The sequence below is a fragment of the Semicossyphus pulcher genome, unplaced genomic scaffold (genome assembly GCF_022749685.1).
Source record: "Semicossyphus pulcher isolate SPU_LCO1_2020_fin unplaced genomic scaffold, fSemPul1.0.p SCAF_14, whole genome shotgun sequence".
Classification (NCBI taxonomy): Eukaryota; Metazoa; Chordata; class Actinopteri; order Labriformes; family Labridae; genus Semicossyphus; species Semicossyphus pulcher.
The window spans coordinates 15,947,235-15,965,388 of NW_027211648.1; the positions used below are offsets into that span (position 1 = coordinate 15,947,235).

The 18,154-nt window shown below is 40.5% G+C and overlaps 2 protein-coding genes across 2 annotated transcripts; one reads left to right on the forward strand and one right to left on the reverse strand.

The window, feature by feature from the left end:
• Positions 1–362: 362 nt before the first annotated feature.
• kif15 (kinesin family member 15) lies at positions 363–10,152 on the reverse strand. The gene is made up of 35 exons (XM_069661347.1): positions 10,078–10,152; positions 9,784–9,814; positions 9,221–9,407; positions 8,991–9,067; positions 8,825–8,862; positions 8,623–8,720; positions 8,345–8,524; positions 7,968–8,177; positions 7,758–7,883; positions 7,508–7,630; positions 7,236–7,383; positions 6,987–7,078; positions 6,686–6,895; positions 6,260–6,437; positions 6,047–6,173; positions 5,488–5,629; positions 5,218–5,385; positions 5,003–5,131; positions 4,775–4,880; positions 4,258–4,423; positions 4,029–4,179; positions 3,856–3,941; positions 3,682–3,760; positions 3,514–3,600; positions 3,315–3,419; positions 3,087–3,209; positions 2,648–2,794; positions 2,460–2,540; positions 2,185–2,349; positions 1,990–2,084; positions 1,839–1,905; positions 1,714–1,751; positions 1,498–1,630; positions 1,027–1,158; positions 363–940 (listed from the first exon to the last, which is right to left on the reverse strand). The coding sequence occupies exons 1-35, from the start codon at positions 10,094–10,096 to the stop codon at positions 872–874; spliced, it is 4,113 nt and encodes a 1,370-aa protein (XP_069517448.1). The 5' UTR covers positions 10,097–10,152; the 3' UTR covers positions 363–871.
• A 1,364-nt stretch (positions 10,153–11,516) lies between these two features.
• Positions 11,517–17,876, forward strand: tacc3 (transforming, acidic coiled-coil containing protein 3). Its single transcript, XM_069662153.1, has 17 exons — positions 11,517–11,558; positions 13,581–13,746; positions 13,900–14,027; positions 14,111–14,157; positions 14,246–15,371; positions 15,482–15,524; positions 15,624–15,756; positions 15,881–15,939; positions 16,025–16,155; positions 16,320–16,404; positions 16,516–16,644; positions 16,755–16,822; positions 16,914–16,957; positions 17,036–17,196; positions 17,282–17,388; positions 17,469–17,589; positions 17,699–17,876. Exons 2-17 carry the CDS (start codon positions 13,582–13,584, stop codon positions 17,762–17,764), a joined length of 2,613 nt encoding a protein of 870 aa, XP_069518254.1. The 5' UTR covers positions 11,517–11,558; position 13,581; the 3' UTR covers positions 17,765–17,876.
• The last annotated feature ends 278 nt before the right edge of the window (positions 17,877–18,154 follow it).

Genomic DNA, 18,154 nt, shown 5'->3' on the forward strand with positions numbered 1-18,154 from the left:
TGGAAGAAGCTGCATGAACACTGGACAAAATATACAACAAACGTCATTCAAAAAAATAGCTAAGTATATAACTAATAGCAGCAAAGTCAACTATATTTTTGGAAAGTTGCATTACTTAATCATCTTACTTTAAACCTCTTAGTAAAATCTAGTGGAGTAAAAGTATTTTAAGTGCTTATAACTAAAAAAACTGAATGTGACAAATGTGTGTGACATCCAGTATTTGTAAGTAGGCTTAAATAAATTAATTTTCCATTTTGTTATGAGATTTTGTCTTTTTAATTAAACTATTAAGGAAAAAAAACATACATCAAAATATGAATAAAGACATTAAAGCTTATTAGAAGTAGAAAACCCTTTTTTTAATTACAGTATTAAAGAAGAAATGTTCATTATGCTAAGAAAGACACTGGCTATAAACAGTATGTTAGGAAAAAATACAGCCACAACCATCAGCCACGGACACAACTCAGACATGCATGACACAAGCACCTAAATGATGAACAAAGACATGTAGATTTCACATTAAGATGTTATTCAGCTTTGTTGCAATTTCACAGAAGTGAGAGAACGATGTGACTGGACAACATGGAGCTGGAATAAATTTGTTTTGTCACAGTTGGTCTGTCCATGCTGCTTTTACCAGAGATCAATGTAAAAAGGCACTGTATGCCACGAGGCAAAACCTTGTGAGGTGTAATATACGGATACATGTCATAAATGCCCTGAATGAAAAAAAAGTCTGAATCACAATCTCTTTGTCATTGAACCCATTAAAAGAGTTGAAGTTAAAAACAAAAAGAAAAAAGTTACAGACTGGGAAAGATGAGGATAAAGTTCCCTTCCATTCAAACAATTAAAAATCAGGGATTTACGTCAACTCCAGACATCCTGTGTTGTCTCGCATTAAACCAATCTCCGTCCTGAGCTTTTCATTCTCCTGTAAAATGAAAGAAATATCATTTGTTAATAGTCTTCATAAGACCAAAGAGAAACATATTTGATGACGGCAGAAACGTTAGTTACCTCTTGAAGTTTGGTGTTTTCCTTCTTCAGCTTCACAAGATATTCGATCCTCTGTTTGTGGTTCTTGTGGCCGACAAGTTTTCCATTTTCCTCTGACAGCTGAACGTTCTGTTTACGGAGAACCTCATTCTCCTGTTCAACACAAATAAATATCAGTATTACAGCTCAGAAAAAGAATAAGCCAATCAACAGAAAAAAAATTGTTTAAAAATAAGTGTGAGGATCTGCTTTTTTTTTCTATTTAATGTCGATGTAAACTACAGTAAGTATCCTTTACCGATGGTCAAACAGCAAGACATCAAGTAAGACATTTTGACATGTCATGCAAGGAAACAGTTAGAGATTTAATTCTAAAAAGGTCTGAAGAGCAAGCCAACACATGAACTTGTGTCAATGTTTTACATGTTAAGTTTATGTTAAGTTTACTCTGTTACACATATAAACATGTACAAATTATAATCTGGCTCTGACCTGGAGTAGTTTATCCTCATCGTTTACCCTGTGGCCCAACTCCCTCAGCTCCAGGCAGCGGTTCCTCAGCTCAGTGGTCAGCTCCTGGACGCAGGTTTGAGACTGAGCCAGCATGGACTCCTGCGCCTGCAGTCTGATCAAAGTAAGACAGAGCCCGTCAAATGTCAGGCATTCATGAAGGATCAGAACAACGGCAATAGCAAAACTGGTGCTTACTTTTTTTGAGTATCGGACAGCTTCTGCTCCATTTTGCCCTGTGAATAAAATAAAAGAGGAACAAAAAATGAATTGAATAATATAATGAAATAAGAACAAATAGAAACACACAAACAAATACAAACCTTCTCTGCTCTCTCCTCCTGCAGCTCTTTACGAATGGACTGCTTGATGGCTTCATTTAACTCGTCACTGAAAGATTTGAAGAAAGCGTTATGTATTTAACTGGTGACAACTACACTGGATGATCTGATGAATTGGATGAATGAACTCAACCTATTATTTTTTCCATTCTGGCTCTGCTTGGTGTAAAACTGATCAAGCAAAGCCTGGATCTCCATTCGGACCATCTCTTTCTCAGTGAGCTGCGTCTGAGGGCAATAAAAGCACAATATTAACCCACTTCAAAGTACATTAAGGGAACATTCAAATGTCATTACAATCATGCTATATGACTGGCCACAAACACACCTTTAGCCTTTGGATCTCCTCGTTCTTTGCAGCCCTCTCAGCGTTCAGCTCAGTTAAAAGAACCTCCATGGTCATCATGGAGGAGCGTCGATTCTCCAGCTCTCTCTCCTGGCTCTCCAGCACCTGGGTCAGGTCCCTCTTGAAGCTCATTGGGGTGCAGGGAGTCTTGGGGAAACAGAAGAGAAGATTAGCACATGTAGAAATTCTCACTGAGAATAATAAAAGAAATGTCCACACATGCTGCACTTGTGAAATAAACCACAGACTAGTCTTACCCGAGTTTGTGATTTAGGTGTGACTGTCTGCTCGATGTGGGGATTAAAACTTCTTTCAACGGCTTCTTGCTGTTGTTGTACCTGGTAAAAAAGGAGCTTTACTTATTATTAATTCTGATCAAATGCTTTTTTTTTACCTTACTGATTATTTGCTTTCTCTGTGTTAAGCTGATGAAAACATACTTTACCTTCTGCTGTAGATTCTGTATCAGGATGTCCTTGTGGGCTGTTTGCTCTTGAGATGTTTGGAGGAGGCTGTTCTGCTCATCCAAGACCTTAGAGAGTCTCTCAACCTCCTCAGTGGCATAAACAACCTCCTCCTGCAACACCTCCACCTAAAAACAGACGCACAGATTATTATTATTCTTTTGGACTTTTGTTTCTTTATTGATAGAGATAGAGAGGACAGTGGACAGAGGAAGTGATAGTAAGTTTACGTTACGGATAAGTCTTACTAACTTCTATTCACCTGTGACCTATAAACACATTACCTAGTCATGTGACCAATTACCCAACGCAAATACACACCCTAGTTGTCAAAGAAAATCATTCAAGCAATCTTTACACAAAACTATTTACAATATACGACAACACATGCTTAACTGGCTCCTACATGATCAAACTTACCTCTATTTTGTTGGAGGCTACGCTCCTCTCTAAGGTTTCTTTCAGGTCACATATTTCTGTCTGCATCTTAGAGTTGTGTTCACTCATATCGTCTCTTTCAAGGCAGGCAGCATTGTACTTGGCCTATTGAAACATTCACAAATTTGACAGCATGAGATTGTAGAGTAAAGTAACAGCAAATTTATTTAGGGCAAATAAAGGTTGAAAAAAGCAGGAGGAGGAAAGTACCGTGATGTCTTTGATGTCTCCAGTCAGTTGGGAAATGCACTGGTCCCTCTGGCTCTGCTCACAGCGGAGGTCTCTGGTTTGGTTCATCAGATCCAAAACAACATCCTGTCAAAAGAACACAGGCGAGATTTAGAAAGGAAACACTTCATTTATATTTGAAGAAATAATAAATGGGATTGATTCATTCACTGTGGCTTACTTTGCCCTGTTCGATCTCCTGCTCCAAGCCTTTTATCGTTTCATTGGCAGAGTTTAGATTTTGCTCAAGATCGCCCACTTTGGATGCCTTTAAAACAAACAAACAAAACAACTGAGATGTAAATACTGCAAATAATTTTCAAACATGCACACTGCTCTTAGGACTGACCTGTTGTTGACTTTGTGCCGTCAGGTCTGAGACTTGTATTATAAGCTCTGTATTTTGCTCCACAGTTTCAATTAATTCTCTGAAGGAATACACAAAGGGCACCCATGTTAATATGAGAGGTATATTAATGATTGGAAACACACAAAGCAGCTATACACAGACTGAAAAACTCACTTTGATGTACTTTCTTTGTTTTCTCTAAGCTGGGAGATCAGAGTGTTTGTTCGCTGTTGCTCATTCTGCAGAGAATTATTCAATTCCTACGACAGAAGACAAAATATAGACAGTTAGGAGATCATCGCTCCTTTTAGGTAAAAATAAAGTATAGTTGAGCTAATTCTGCTCACAGTGAGCTGTGTGCTCAGTTTGTCGATCTCCTGCTGCCTGTCCTGCAGCTGCTGTCCGGCCTGATCAGCTTCAAACTTTGCCTCGGCCTGCAGCTGGTCGAATGAATCCTGCAGTGTCCGATGCTGCTCCAGAAGCTGCTCCCACTCCAGCCTGGAATAAACACAGGGAAGCTGAGGACGCGAAATCACATTAAGAGTGACAGTGCAGAAGTGTTGGACAAATGCTTACTGGACTTTGTCGAGTTGGAGCTGCGTGCTGATTAGACTGTTGGAGAGCTGGCTCATCTCTTTCTGCTGCTCACCCTGGCCGTCTCTGAGCTCATTCTTCACGAGGGCCAGCTCCTTATCTGACGACTGAAGCACCAGACGTAGATCACGGATCTCACTCCTCAGAACTGGAAGGAGGGGAAGAAAGAGTAATCACCTTGTCACTCAAAAAAAATCTTGATTTATAAGTCTGAAATAATGTGTTTTCTTTCTTGTGTTTGCAAAATCTAAGCAGATGGAGGGAAAAAGACTCTGCCCAAATCATGTTTGCCAACTTTTTAATTAAGGGAACAAACGCTAAAAAAAATTGAGCCTGAAAAAGAATTTTTTCACCTGCCAAAACATTTTTTCTTCACTGACGAAATAAAACTTAGCAAAATGATCCAAGAAAAAAAAAAGAAAAATTCCCCACATGCTTTCACAGATTTTCAAGTATAACACCAGCTGATTTCAACACAGAAGAAACATCAGAAGCATACCCTCTGCAGCTTGCTGTTCAGTCTGAAGGCTCTGCTGCAGCTCACTGACAGTTTCTTGCAGGTTGAGTTGATCTCTGTTTTTGTTAGCTCGCTCCGTTGAAAGTAGCTGAATCAGGTTCAAGGAAAAGTTAGGAAAACAGAAGAGTTAAGTTAAGGGCATCAGGTTATCTACATAATAATAAATATATATGGGGAAAACAGTGAATTAGGACAAAGGGGACAGCCTACCTCATCCTTGCGGTCAGACTCTTGAGCCATCACAGCAATCTGCTCTTCAAGTTTTGCAATTTGCTGCAGCAGCTTGCTGTTCTTCAGTTCCTCCTCATTCAGCTGTGACTGGACACGACTGGTTTGATCCTAATAAGAAATCAGAGCATATTTGAGACAATCAGGGAACAATGAAAGGGATTTTGTGCACACACCTAGGTGATGATCCACTTTACCTGCACTTGACGCAGTTCCTCAGTCAAGGCCATCTCTGTCATGTCTGAAGGAGGCTGCTCGGCCCAAATGTCGTCTCCGTTTTCGTCTGTCCCGTTCAGGTGGTCCGGGCTAGAGAGCGGCACGAGACGGGACCGCAGGTTGTATGCTTTGGTTGGCGTGGTGAGAATCTGGTTGGTATGATGGATATTTACAGGATAGAACAAAAGGATTTTTACAATGCTTGTTAGAAATTTTAAGAAATACATTCTTTTACTTCATCATCCACTCACCTTTATAGTTTCAACATGAATTCTGTTCAGCTCAGTGACCTCCTGTTTCTTGTAAGCGTTCGTGGCTTCCAAAATGTTTTCCAAATGCCTGTTGGACTTGTCAAGGTATCTTTTCTCAGACTCCAGCTGAGACAGCTGTTTCCTAGAACACAAAACAACCATATTTAACTTAATTTAGAAGTCGAAAAAGGCACTGCTAGAATAATGTCTTTAATTAGGACCACATAGTAAAATCAGCGTTACAACATAAGAACATTAGAGACTCCTGTTAATAATCAGAGCTTTGTTAAATTAAGTAAACAAACTGTGGATAATATATGGGAAGGATAGTAATTGCATCAAATATTTGAATCCGTTCGTCATTGTTTTGCCAAATCAACCAGCTCAAATGAGAGACAGGAAATGTACATCTTCTTGGCCTTATTTCACTGTTTCACTCAAAGAAAATTCTTTCCAGCTTTTGGAGGGGCTTGTTCCTAAACTTTGGTTAAACTTTTCTGAAAAATGTGCAGGTTAATTTAATTTACGAGCCGTTTTCTTCATTAAATCAACTCCTTACTTGGTGATTTCTTTGTACTCCTCAAAGGCCTGAAGGGCGGCTGTGAGGTCGGACTGTTTCTGAAGCAGCTGAGCCTTCAGCCTCTCAGTCGTAGCTGCTGATTCTGCAGCCACGAGTGTTGTAGAGGCTGCAGGGGCGGTGCAACATAAGATTATTGACATACATAGGAAAAAAGCATTTACTTGAACTTTTCTTTGATGATTATTATCTTACTCTCTGTGCGTTTGTCTGTCTCCGCAGCCCTCTGGAAGGCTTCTTCCATTTCAGCTGCGACTTGGCCCACAGCCTCTTCAGCTTTCACCACTGATTCAAGAGATCGGAGCTGACGGTTCTCCTCTCTAAGACTGAAGTTCTCTGCTGCGTATCGAGTCATCTTTGGGTGATGTTCAACCTAAAAGGGGCAGGGGCAGACATTTTTCATACAACAATTTGGAAATCTAATTTAACTTAATTTAACTTCTAATGGATTTCTACTGTGCCTTTCAGAGTGAGCGCCTACAAAATAACATCTTGGATTTTAAAAGGAAATAAATGATGTTAGCATTGTTTGCAGCAACTTTAAAGGTAGTTTGGAAATCTATCTCTATACGTTCATGAGCAGTGGGCTACGCAGAGTTGAAATGATATTGGATTTTGTACCTGATCTCTCAAGATCTTGATCTCTTCTTTCAGCTGGTCGATCAATGCCTGAGACTCCTCGTCTGACAGTGAGCCTTGTTCTGCCTTCAGTCTTTTCTCAAGGCGAGCGATGTGATCCTCTCGAAACCTGACGATCATTCGGCTGGAGTGGATGAACTTGTCTTTCTGAGTCCAGGCCTCCTCGAGCCGAGCCACCTTCTGGATCAGCATCTGAGCGTAGTCAAACAACACTGTTAGTTTCCCTGCACCAACATTTCCCCTTATAGCTGCATGAATTCAAAAAATAAGACCTTTTCCTTACCCTCTTCTCCTCTTCTCGCTTCCTCCACAGACCAACAGCAGCCATGTACTTTCCTTTATACAAGACATCATGTTGATTTCCCATGGATGGACCTGATGACAACATTTTATTTACACTTTCATAATGTGCCAGAAAACATTTATTTAAAAGACACTTTGCATGTAATACAGTTGACTAAATTACGCTGTAGTGAACCTTGTAACACAAATCGTACTTCGGTTACCAGATGTTTAATCTGTCTATTGTTACCCATTGGGAGTTCAGGTCCTCCTGGAGCTACATCTCTTCCACAATCCGCTCCCTGGGACGTCAGCGCCTGTGCAAGCTGCTCCTTCAGCTTCTTCACCTCAGCTTGTAGCTGCCTCACATTCCCCTGTGTGTCTTCATTTATAACGGCCTGAACAAACAGGATAATTGTGCAGGAATTAAATCATAAAGTGCTCCAATTTTGAAAATCATCAGAGACCGGTTCTTTTCAGTCTTTTAAAACACAAATTAGAGTTGTGTTTAATGGCACACACCTTATTCTTGATCAGTTTTGCTCTCTGGGCGAACTGCAAGGTGGACAGAGTTTCTCCAAAGCACTTTGAGCCGGGGTGCACGTTGGCTATGATGTAAGTCTTTGCATTTCCTCCAAGAGAGTCCTGATAGAACAACAAACATTTAAGTTGTCACACACACAGTGCAGAAAATCTTTTTAAATGATAAAGTGAAAATATAATATCATAAACAGTAATGTTCAACAATAAATGAATGTGAAGCAACACTCACCCTGAGCAAGAAGGTGAGTTTAGAATCCCTGTAGCAGATGTGGCGGTTCTTACCGTTGGACACATCAACCAGCGCCATGATCACCTGACCAAGGCACATGAGGGAGCGATTGATACTGCTAGCCTCCTGGAAGATAAATATTAACACCAGTTAGCAACAACAGAATCATAAATGTAGTACTTTAGTTTGCAACCATGAACGAAGCTTCACCTTGAGTCTGGAGCCTTCTGTTTGTGTGTCTTTCTGCCTCTCAGACCCTGCCAGATCGACCAGGTTCAACTGAGACATTCGGATGTTCACCACTTCGTTGATGGACTCTTTGGACTCCAAAGTCATGGTGAACACTGCATGAGATCTGGAAGACTCGCGGTTCATGGAGGTGGAGGCGACTCGTCGATTGCGCCAGCCCATAGACAGCACCTAGGCAGTTTAAAAGACAGTACTCAGTCTCTCATAATATATTTCTTAAGATGGCGTAATAAAAAGTACAGGTTTCTACCCTTCCAACTACTCAGATATGAGAGTTAAGTTGTATTTCAATAAGTACAAGACCCCTCTATGAGTCACAATAAGCAGGGCATTTGTACCTGGTAGGCTTCAGCAGCAGAGTTGACAAACTTCTCCACAGCTCCCTCAACGAACAAACCTTTCTTGATGTTCTCCCTGAGGAAAAGGCTGGCTGACGCTGTGTCCAGGAGGTCATAAATTTGTTCATTGTATATCTCAATGAATGAACATTTGCAGAGGAAACTCTTGGACTGGGCAGACTTCAAGAGAAAGAACAATAAAGCACCAAATTCATTAAAAAAACAAATATGAAACACTGTGTAAAACATCTTCACGGGGATGAAATGTCACAGCTCACCCTTTCCACTTCTCGGTTGATGAGAAAAAACAGGTACTCAAAACTACGAGGAATAACCCCCCTTAGTTCATCTGTAAAGTTGTCCAGCTCAGATGGTCCTACAGCAAAGGAGAGAAATAAAAAAAATAAAATGTAATGTAAAATTCTTCTAAAGCTTGACCTGGAATTTGTAGCTCACAATGTCAATAATATTAAGTCTCACCAAGCATAGTAAAGGTTTTCCCTGAGCCTGTTTGTCCACTGCAGAAGCAAGAGAAGAATCTGATTAGGAACTGAATGGATACAGCACATGGGGCACAACACAGATTGATTGTGCTGTTAAATATTTGGAATTGTATGCTGCACAAAACAGCTTAAAGACCACTTACTAGGCAAATATTGTACCATTGTATCCATTCATGCAAGACTCAACAATATTTTTAGCCACACTGGAGAACACAGAGTCCTGTAAGAGAGGATGGATAATGATCAGGCGAACAGGCGAACATGAACAGGCTTTATCCTTCTCAAATCAGACTATTACTAGGTACATGAACTAGTTTTACTTATTCCATTATCATGCATGGTATGTTTAATACATATACAGTGTGCCCCTAACCTGAGATGTATCCATATCCGCGACATGGTCATAGGTGAAGGTTCGTGGTTCTGGTTTTGAGAGCAGACGGATGGTGTTAGGAGAGGTGACTGTGAGACACTGACTCTGATCTCCATCTGTGGTCAGCCCGGTACCCTGGGTCAGAGGTCGTACCCGCACAAAGACTTTGATGGAGTCGCTGTCACTGCTGTAGGACACAAAAAAATTAAAGCATTTACACCTGTAAAACATTAAAACATGTTGGTGTTTTCTGCTATAAGTGCCCCATACAGTTTGAAGTCATGAAAGTTTTTATCTTGCTGTAATAATGTTGTATTTATACATTCTCCTCGGTCAAAACACTAAACCTAAAAGTCAAACTTATGATCACCTTCGATAGAAAGTAAACATTCACAGGTAATTCACTGTACATATGTGGATTTAACCCGGATGTAGGATGGTGTAATATGAGGTATGGATAAAATCTGCAATGTTAACATTCGCTATTTAGAGTTGTGAAAAAGTGTTAGAGAGAAGTGTTATTGGTGTGACGCACGCAAAACGCCTAAAAGGTACCATCTTACCTGGACACAAGTTGGGATGAATCGCCAGATCCTGTCAACAAAATTAGAGTTTGTTAAATTGTTAACGTTATAAGGCTCAGTAGTTAACATAACGCTACAACTGTGTGTACAAAATCAATAAAGCAAGGTTGAAGCACGTTTGCTTAGTCATGTTACCAACTAGGTTGCTAATGGTAAACGTTACCAAAAAATGTAAATGTTAGCGTCAACAAGTTTGACTTTCTGACGTATTTCAACACGTATTTTGTTAGAATATTCGTTGCTGCCTGAGCAAATATATATGTGGTCCGCTACCTTTTCCACTGGAATTCATTGTTGTCAAAGAAATGTTCGCAGTTATGTGGTAAAATGTACTTTCTTCATAGCACAGTCACACCGAACAGGACACTGTTTACATCCCTCAAAATTGGCGGGCAGGTCAGGCTCTACTTCTTCTTCGTGGGTTTCTTCTTCTTCGTTGTGTTCATAACAGCGTGAAAAACACAGCTCGCCACCTATCGGCGCGTGGGACTTAGTAACAAGCTCTCGAGCTAGATGTGGATATTAGAGGTGTTTCCTGAAGATATTCAAATAGAGTCCTCGATACAAACTCTTTCATATACTTCTCCCTTCTGGTTTCTAGAATCTAAGCCTTAAATGTTTGCCTTTTAACATCATGCTTTTTAAATTCTAACAGCTCTGTATTTTCTTTGCTGCAATCACCCTTTCATTCTATTCGTCTTTTTCTTTGTTCATTGTATTTATGTATGGATTTATATACACAAAAAGACATATTTTGTAGAAACCCAAGTTTCTTTATGTTCATTATGACTGTCCATGACTGATCTGTAAAGCAGACAGTTTCATAATATCTTCTATAATGATAATAGTATTAATACCTTAAATACTATTAACTAATGCAAAGGCTGTAGGGGGTGATATATCAAGTTCTGTATTCTTTAAATTAAAATAAACTGCGTATTTCACTATTATCCAAGTCTAACTTCAGCTAAGTTTAAGGACAAAATTACTGGCCATATGTGTGGTATTTAAGGTTTCAGCAACTGCCCGTTGGGTTTCATGTTTTGCACAAACCGAACTGGTGGCTGACTCATACCTCTACATATCAAGAAATCTGCCCACTCTCATCCTTGCTGTTATCCTGGTTTAAAGCCAGGCACTGAAAAACCTGTGCTCTCACACTCATACCATACAATTTTCCTATTTCTTTTTGGAGTCAAGTGGAGTCCGTCAGTTTTAGTTTTTAGAGGGACCAGTGGACTTTCTAAGGTGACCGAAATAAAAAAAAAAGTAACCAGAAAATTGTCCCAGATTCACTTCCTATTTCGCTCTGAATTGTTCATACGCATCAAATCACTTATGTTTTTTACAAACTCATAGCTGTCAGTGTTGTGCTTCAGGTTTTTCTATGTGTTCAACAGGATTGTCAGTTAATTGCCCTGTATAAAGCGTAACTATGTTTTAATGTAGGAAACAAGCTGTCATTGTTGCCGAGTTTCTACTTGTAGTGTTGTCATTTCTATCATCTCTGAACTTAGCCCTCTGGCACACCCCCCTGATTGGATCATTTCCGCTCCTCAGCGCGATTGGCTGCTGAACCAGGAAGCGCTTTTCCTTTGAATGTTTCTGACGATTTTATTGGTTCGTTTCAAGACTTTTAAATTCCAAACGGTTGTTTCCCAGAGTAGGCGAGGGGTTTTCAAAAGCATATCATTCTGGCTTGGACAGCCTGCAGTAGAAATCCAATTTTGGCCAACTGCATCTGTGTTTTTAAGGTAGGTGGCAAATATAGTATAGAAATATAGTATTTAAAGCCTCGAACTGTTTTATATATTCATAAAACTAGATTCAAACTTTATGTTTTCTTCCTCGTAACGTTAACAGTTGTTAAGTCTTACTTTGAGTCTCAAGTAGCTAGCTAACCTATGTAAAAGATAAAGGCTAACTAGCTATTATCTTTGTTGTTAATTTACAACCTTTGATGTTTTTTTAATTATCCCAGTTAACACTAGTTATGTTAATATAATTAGGAGTCGAAATTGATTCTGACTTGTACAACAAATACCTTGCAAATCTTTGTTTATTACAAGCGTAAACTTTACTGTCCACGTTGATTTGCAGAATACACGATTTTGACCTGATCGACGTCACGTGCAGTAAACGCTAACGTTTGGTTTCAGTGACGTTTGAACGAACTAACGGAAGGATGAAAAACGTTGCCATCATTAGTCACGAGACAAAGTCAATAAGACAAAGATGTTATTCTTCTACTCTGAGGGTGTGCACACAGATCTTCAGGGGGAGTTTGAAGAAATATCTTGTGATTCAACCTGTTGCCTGAAGTATCGGTAAATTCAAAAGCACCCTTTTATATAAATATTAATATCTAGGCGTATAACATTACTATGACATAACTAACAAAATGTAAAGTTTCTAATGGCTCATTTGTGTACTTGTTAGTCCAATTATAGTAATCCTCCTCCTTTATCTTCCCATATTAATCAAAATATTTAATAACCCATCATTAGTTGGAGCAGATTGATACTGAAAGTCAGTCTAAATTCATAAGAAGTGTTTCACGAACTTAAACCCACCAGTAATACATTAATTTATCTTTCTTACAGTAGCAAGTTACAGCATCAAAAGCACATAATATTAATGACAGTGGCTGCATAATATTAAGTTTGCTATTGCAGGGCCCTGGCATTGGACAGGTTGTAACGGTTTGACCATGTGCAGGGGTGCCAGTTTACAGCCTAACAATACTGAAGTCAGGGTTTATGAGTCAGTATCTTTTTTTTTTGTCAAAGTTAGATGTACAGAGGTTCCAAGAAATCAGAACACCTTATCTAGAACCCAAAATAGACACAACCAAACAGCAATATAGACAATCAACAAACAATAAAGCACCACAAACAGAGTAAATTAAACTTAAATGGGTTATTATTTCATAAGAGAAAACAAGCACAAAAGTAAAGTGTTTCTTCCGGGAGTTTGAACGTTCAGTCCATGTTTTGTCTTTTACCATCATCATAAAATAACCTAGCTCCCTAACATTGCTTTCTTTGACCATTGAATAGAATGTTAACGTTACTTATTACATATGTGCTGCTTCTGCTTGGACAGGTCAACATGCCTAGTGTAAAAAAACAAAAAACAAAATTGACCAAGTCTTGTCCAGGCTGACAGATCATGGGGATCATTCACCTGTGCAGTTTGATTTTTAATATTAAATGTTTACCTTATCCACAGTAAACACTTCTGGACTCCGATAGATTTATTAAAATAAAATAAAACTTGTGTAGTCGGATAGTATTTATATTAATATTATTCAAGAATTTTGAGCAAGATGAAAACAATTAACTAGTTAGTGCCATCTGGTGGACAAACTATGAAACAAAGATACTATTTTCACCATATTTCCACATTGCTTTTTATCAACTTTGTAAATTATCTTTCAGCATGTACACGACTCTGAGACCAACATATTCGCAATGAGATACTATTAGCCTCGACAGGGATGGACCTAGCTCACAAAATCATTGCCTGTGTGTTTTCAGCCTCTTTGTTTTCTTACTTTTATCCTGCAAAATATCTGCATATCTACAGAAGGAGTGTATTATACAAATAAAATGATAGACTTGTTTTAACCAAGATTCACCTCTTGTGAGAACTCTGGGGTAAATATGTGAACTCAACAACCTAAAGAGTCTTATCAGCTGGCCGCAGCTTTCAGGATGACGCCTCCCCCAGAGTGCAGTCAGGTCACTAACAGTTTGTCTCTCTGCTTTCTGCAGGATGAGTTCTGTTGATGTGAATGATGAGAATCGTGCTGTCTCTCCTGGAGGAAAGCAGAACAGCTCATTTAATGACATTTTTGCCCTGGATCAGCCGACTGGGAGGCCCTCCATCCTGCGTCAGACAGAGAATCTGCCCAGCAAGACGGTGCCAAAGGGGGCCAAGGTACAGAAGCAGCTCACTTTGTCCAATGTTCAATGTTTTGTTTTGTTTTTTACATATAAATACGGTAAAATCACTGCATAGAAGTTAAATGTAATTAATTTTTTCTATTTTGAATCTAACATTTACGTTTCTGCTTCAATATGTTGTGTTTAGGTTTGTTTTCAGACTCCAAGAAGAGACCCTATGACTAAAAGAATTCTATCACCCACCAAATCTGTCAAGATGACAAGTGTGGACGAGTGTACAACGGCATTTGAGTCCTTAAATTTGGACAGAACAAAGTAAGTTACAATTCTCACACTGCCACATGCCTCCAGTGACATGACTCATCGATTTCAGTAACCAAGTCTGTTTTGTTTTACAGCCCTTTGCCACAAGACGCCACTGTGCAGCCTGAAGAGCCCAAACAAGGTCATTTGTCCAGCTATTAAAAATTATATATTCTTAAATGTCTCTGAATGCTGGAAAAAATGCTGAAATATTTCCAAATGTTCCACAGAAGTGTCGTCTTATCCTGATGATAACATGCCGATAAAAAGTAAAGGAGGCTACCAGTTGGATTTCGAGAACCTTGACGCTATCGACCCATTCCAGGGGTCGAATATGATGCTCCTCTCTCCTGCTCGGCCTGCTGTTCAAAACCCTCCTGCAGCTCAAACTGAGCCCGAACAAACAATACCAGAGGAGATCTCAGAGGAGCCTACCAAAATAGAATCGGCACTAGACGAGACGCTTCCATTCACCCCGTCTGTGGAAAACTCGCTGGTTGACATCTCCGCCAACATCAGCTCCACAGACAGCAGCGTGGTCACTGTGCTGAAGGTCTCAGCACTTGAGGAACAAGATTCATGCACTGCCACACCCGATGAGAAACAACCTGCTGAAACATCCACAATTGTTGATCAAGACAAAGTGTCAGGCAGTTTTATCGAAGATGCTCCACTGCCGACAAAGGGTTCTTACTCCTTGGATTTCGACAACCTCGATGCGATGAATCCTTTCCAAATCGGTGGCTCTAAAATTCAGAATTCTCCTGCACCCGGGAGAAAGGCGCCAGACAATAACCCACCAATCGAGGAGATTCAGATAAAGGAAGATAAACCCACAATTGTCGCTGACATACCTGAGGTGGCTCAGGAGGTGCCTGTTCAGCCGGAGGTGAAACCAATCGCTGCAGTGGCCCCGATCTCAGCCAGTGTCGCCAAACCTCCAGCGACAGACTCTGAATCCCAGCCAGCTGATGCCCCAGTAAAGGGAGGCCCGCTCAAGCTGGAGTTCAATTTCGATGACGGCAGCGAGGTCAAACAGAAGCCTCCACTCAAGAAATTTGGCAAAAGGCCTCCCGGTGTAAAATCTAAAGAGCAAAAGCCGGCGTCTGATGTAAAACCACCAAAAGAAACTCCAGTGAAGCCTGATGCCGCTGACGTTCCTGACCCAGTCCCCAAAGGGTCTTACTCGTTTGACTTTGACCAGTTTGAGGACCCAAACTTCAATCCCTTTGGAACAAAAGCAAGCATGATGAACTCTCCAAAGTGCAGCGAGAAACCCGGCACTGCGCTCATGGAAACTTCAGTTCCAGCGCAAGTGGAGAAGCCTGTGGAGAAGGAAGCCGCGTCACCACCATGGTATGTTAACTTTTTTATTTGAGTGGATGAAGAATTAAAGTGCAGTGGACACGTCATGCGCCAGAAACACTTCATTTCACGGTGCGTTTGTGTGCTTTTGCCTTCTGTAGCGCTGGAGAGAGTGTCTCAGCTGCTGAACCAAACCCTGGAGCGGTAAGAGTTTGAAACAATCCTCATACATTTTTCCACTTTAACCTTCTTTTGTTGCAATTGTCTCACTAAAAGACAAATTTTGTTCTTGTTGAATTACAGAATGCTGAACACAAGACGGCCTCCGACAATGACCAGACTTTTCAACTGGAAGCTGAACAACCCATGGAGCCTGAGCAGAAGCCAGAGGCCGCTCTGTCAGACTGCTGTGACGAGTTTGTTCCTGGAACTGTTTGTGAGTAAACTCAGGCCGTAACTCTATTTTGTCTAGTTCCACAAGGGCCTTCTAGATATTGTGTCATGTGTGATTGCATAGAAATTTAACAGAGCGTATTTTGACCTGTGACCTTTATCTGCAGTCATGGCCAATGACTTCGATGGACAAATCGATTACCTGGAGCAGTTTGGGTCCAGCAGTGTAAGTTCTTACTTCATGTGTTTTAAATAACTGCAGTCTTCGATTGCCAATGCGTGACCGAAACATAATTTATTTTTGACTGCAGTTCAAGGAGTCGGCGTTGAGGAAACAATCTTTGTACCTTAAATTTGACCCCCTCCTGAGAGAAAGCCCGAAGAAGTCTGCGGGCCCGCCTGCTCAGACCCATGTCCCTCGGCCCGCTGCTTTTGTTACACGGTATGACTCACTTCTGTTTTCACTTACTCTGACTGCTGCTGTCAGCTGACGTAAGAGCTGAATTTGTTCTGCTTTGGACGTTCCTGTACAACAAAATGAAATGTGTCTGAAATGTAACCACTCTGACCGCTTTACAAATGAGGTCTTTGTTCTTCTCTATTCAGGCTTGAAACTTCAAAGATGGCAGAAAAGACTGCAAATGTGACACAAAAGGATGATTTCAAGCTCTTTGATGACACTGCAGCACCAGTGAGTCCATATGGCATGCCTCAGAACTTCTGGAAGTGCCTGCAACTGTTTTGGAAACATATTCAATACATCCTTCCTATGTCTCCTAACTAATTCCCAATTTTCTTCTAGGCCCCTCAGATCCTCGAGGGCCTCGTCCCTCTGTTCCCGCAGGCAGCGAACAACGAGGACGCCATTATTGAAGTGCTGAAGTACAGTCAGAAGGACATGGACGAAGCCATCGCCAGGATCCAGGCAGAAGTATGTCCTGCTCAAATATTTGCGATTTGACAGAGAGGTTTCTATTTGAAGTAAATGGAGATGGATTGAACATGTAGCCCCTTAAATAATGACAGTATTTTCTCTAATAGGCGATGGTAACAGAGGAGCAATGGTGTGCAAAGTATAAAAAGCTACATGATGACGGTCAGGAGATGAGGTGAGCCCTGCTTTGTCTATTTTTCATTTTGTTATATAAACTGATTTCAGTGTTTTTCAGAGATTGACCAATTTTTTTTCCCCCCTTGCAGGAAAATAATCGCAGAATTCGAGCTTGTAATTGCCAAAATGATGGGTAAGTTGAAAGAAGTAATGAACACATCACAGGATTTTTTGATGCAGTGGTGTGTGTTAATTTTCTTGTATTATTCAGCCGATCAGGAGAAGGAGAGGGAGTTGTCCCAGACGAAGCTCAGTGAGGCGCTGCTGGAGAAGGAGCAGGTGTCCAGCGACCTGAACACCATGGAGAGATCGTTCTCTGACCTTTTCAAGAGACTGGAGAAGTACAAGGACGTTGTTGAGGGTTACAAAAAGGTAAAGAGCCGCAAACGCTTGTCATATTCTTGACAAAAGCTGTGGCAGTTTGACATTTTAATTGTCCACCGTTTAACTTTGCCAGAATGAGGAGACGCTGAAAGCTTGTGCTCAGGACTATCTGGCGAGGGTCAAAAAGGAGGAGCAGCGCTACCAGACCCTGAAAGCCCACGCTGAGGAGAAAATTGCCCAGTAAGAAACTTGACTCTACTGTCACTTGTGTAGATTGCAAGGCTTTTAGTGTCTGATTGACATTTATTGTTACATTTCAGCGCGAATGAAGAAATTGCTGAGGTGAGGTCCAAAAATAAGGGTGAGGTTTCTGCACTTCAAGCCCAGCTGCGCCGGGAGCAGCTGAAGGTGCAGTCACTGGAGAAGAGCCTGTCCCAGAAGGTGAGAGAAAATGGAAAATGCTATAGTGTGTGTGTGTGTGTGTGTATGTGTGTGTGTGTAGAGGTGTTGGATTGTTGTTTTTTCCTAAATTCATTTTTTATTTTTACAGGAGAGGGAGGTAGACGAGCTCACCAAATTCTGTGATGAGCTGATCGGCAAAGTGCAGAGGGGTTGAGCTTGTTTGTAAATACTGAAAATATTTTCTTTTCTTCTTTGTTGGTGTCCAGATCATTTTCTTGTGCAGCTTGTTGTTTGTCCTTTTCATTGTTCTTAAAACACTGTAAGTAAATAAAGATGATTTAGAAGTTTAGTGACTTTGTGATCATTAAGACTAATAGTTTGTTTTAATGTGTACACGGTTACAAAGCACTAGGGGGCAGTGTTTGTCTTCATAATGTATGCTTCATCTGTGTTTTGGATTTAAAACTGTATTTATGGATATGGAACGAACATTTTTGTTTGAAAAAAAATTGTTGTCCCGTGAAAATCTTGTGTGTTTAGAAGTAAAAATTTTTAAAAAGTCCACCCCCCTCGTGTGTCTGGAGCCAAAGCTCATCTCCATCCA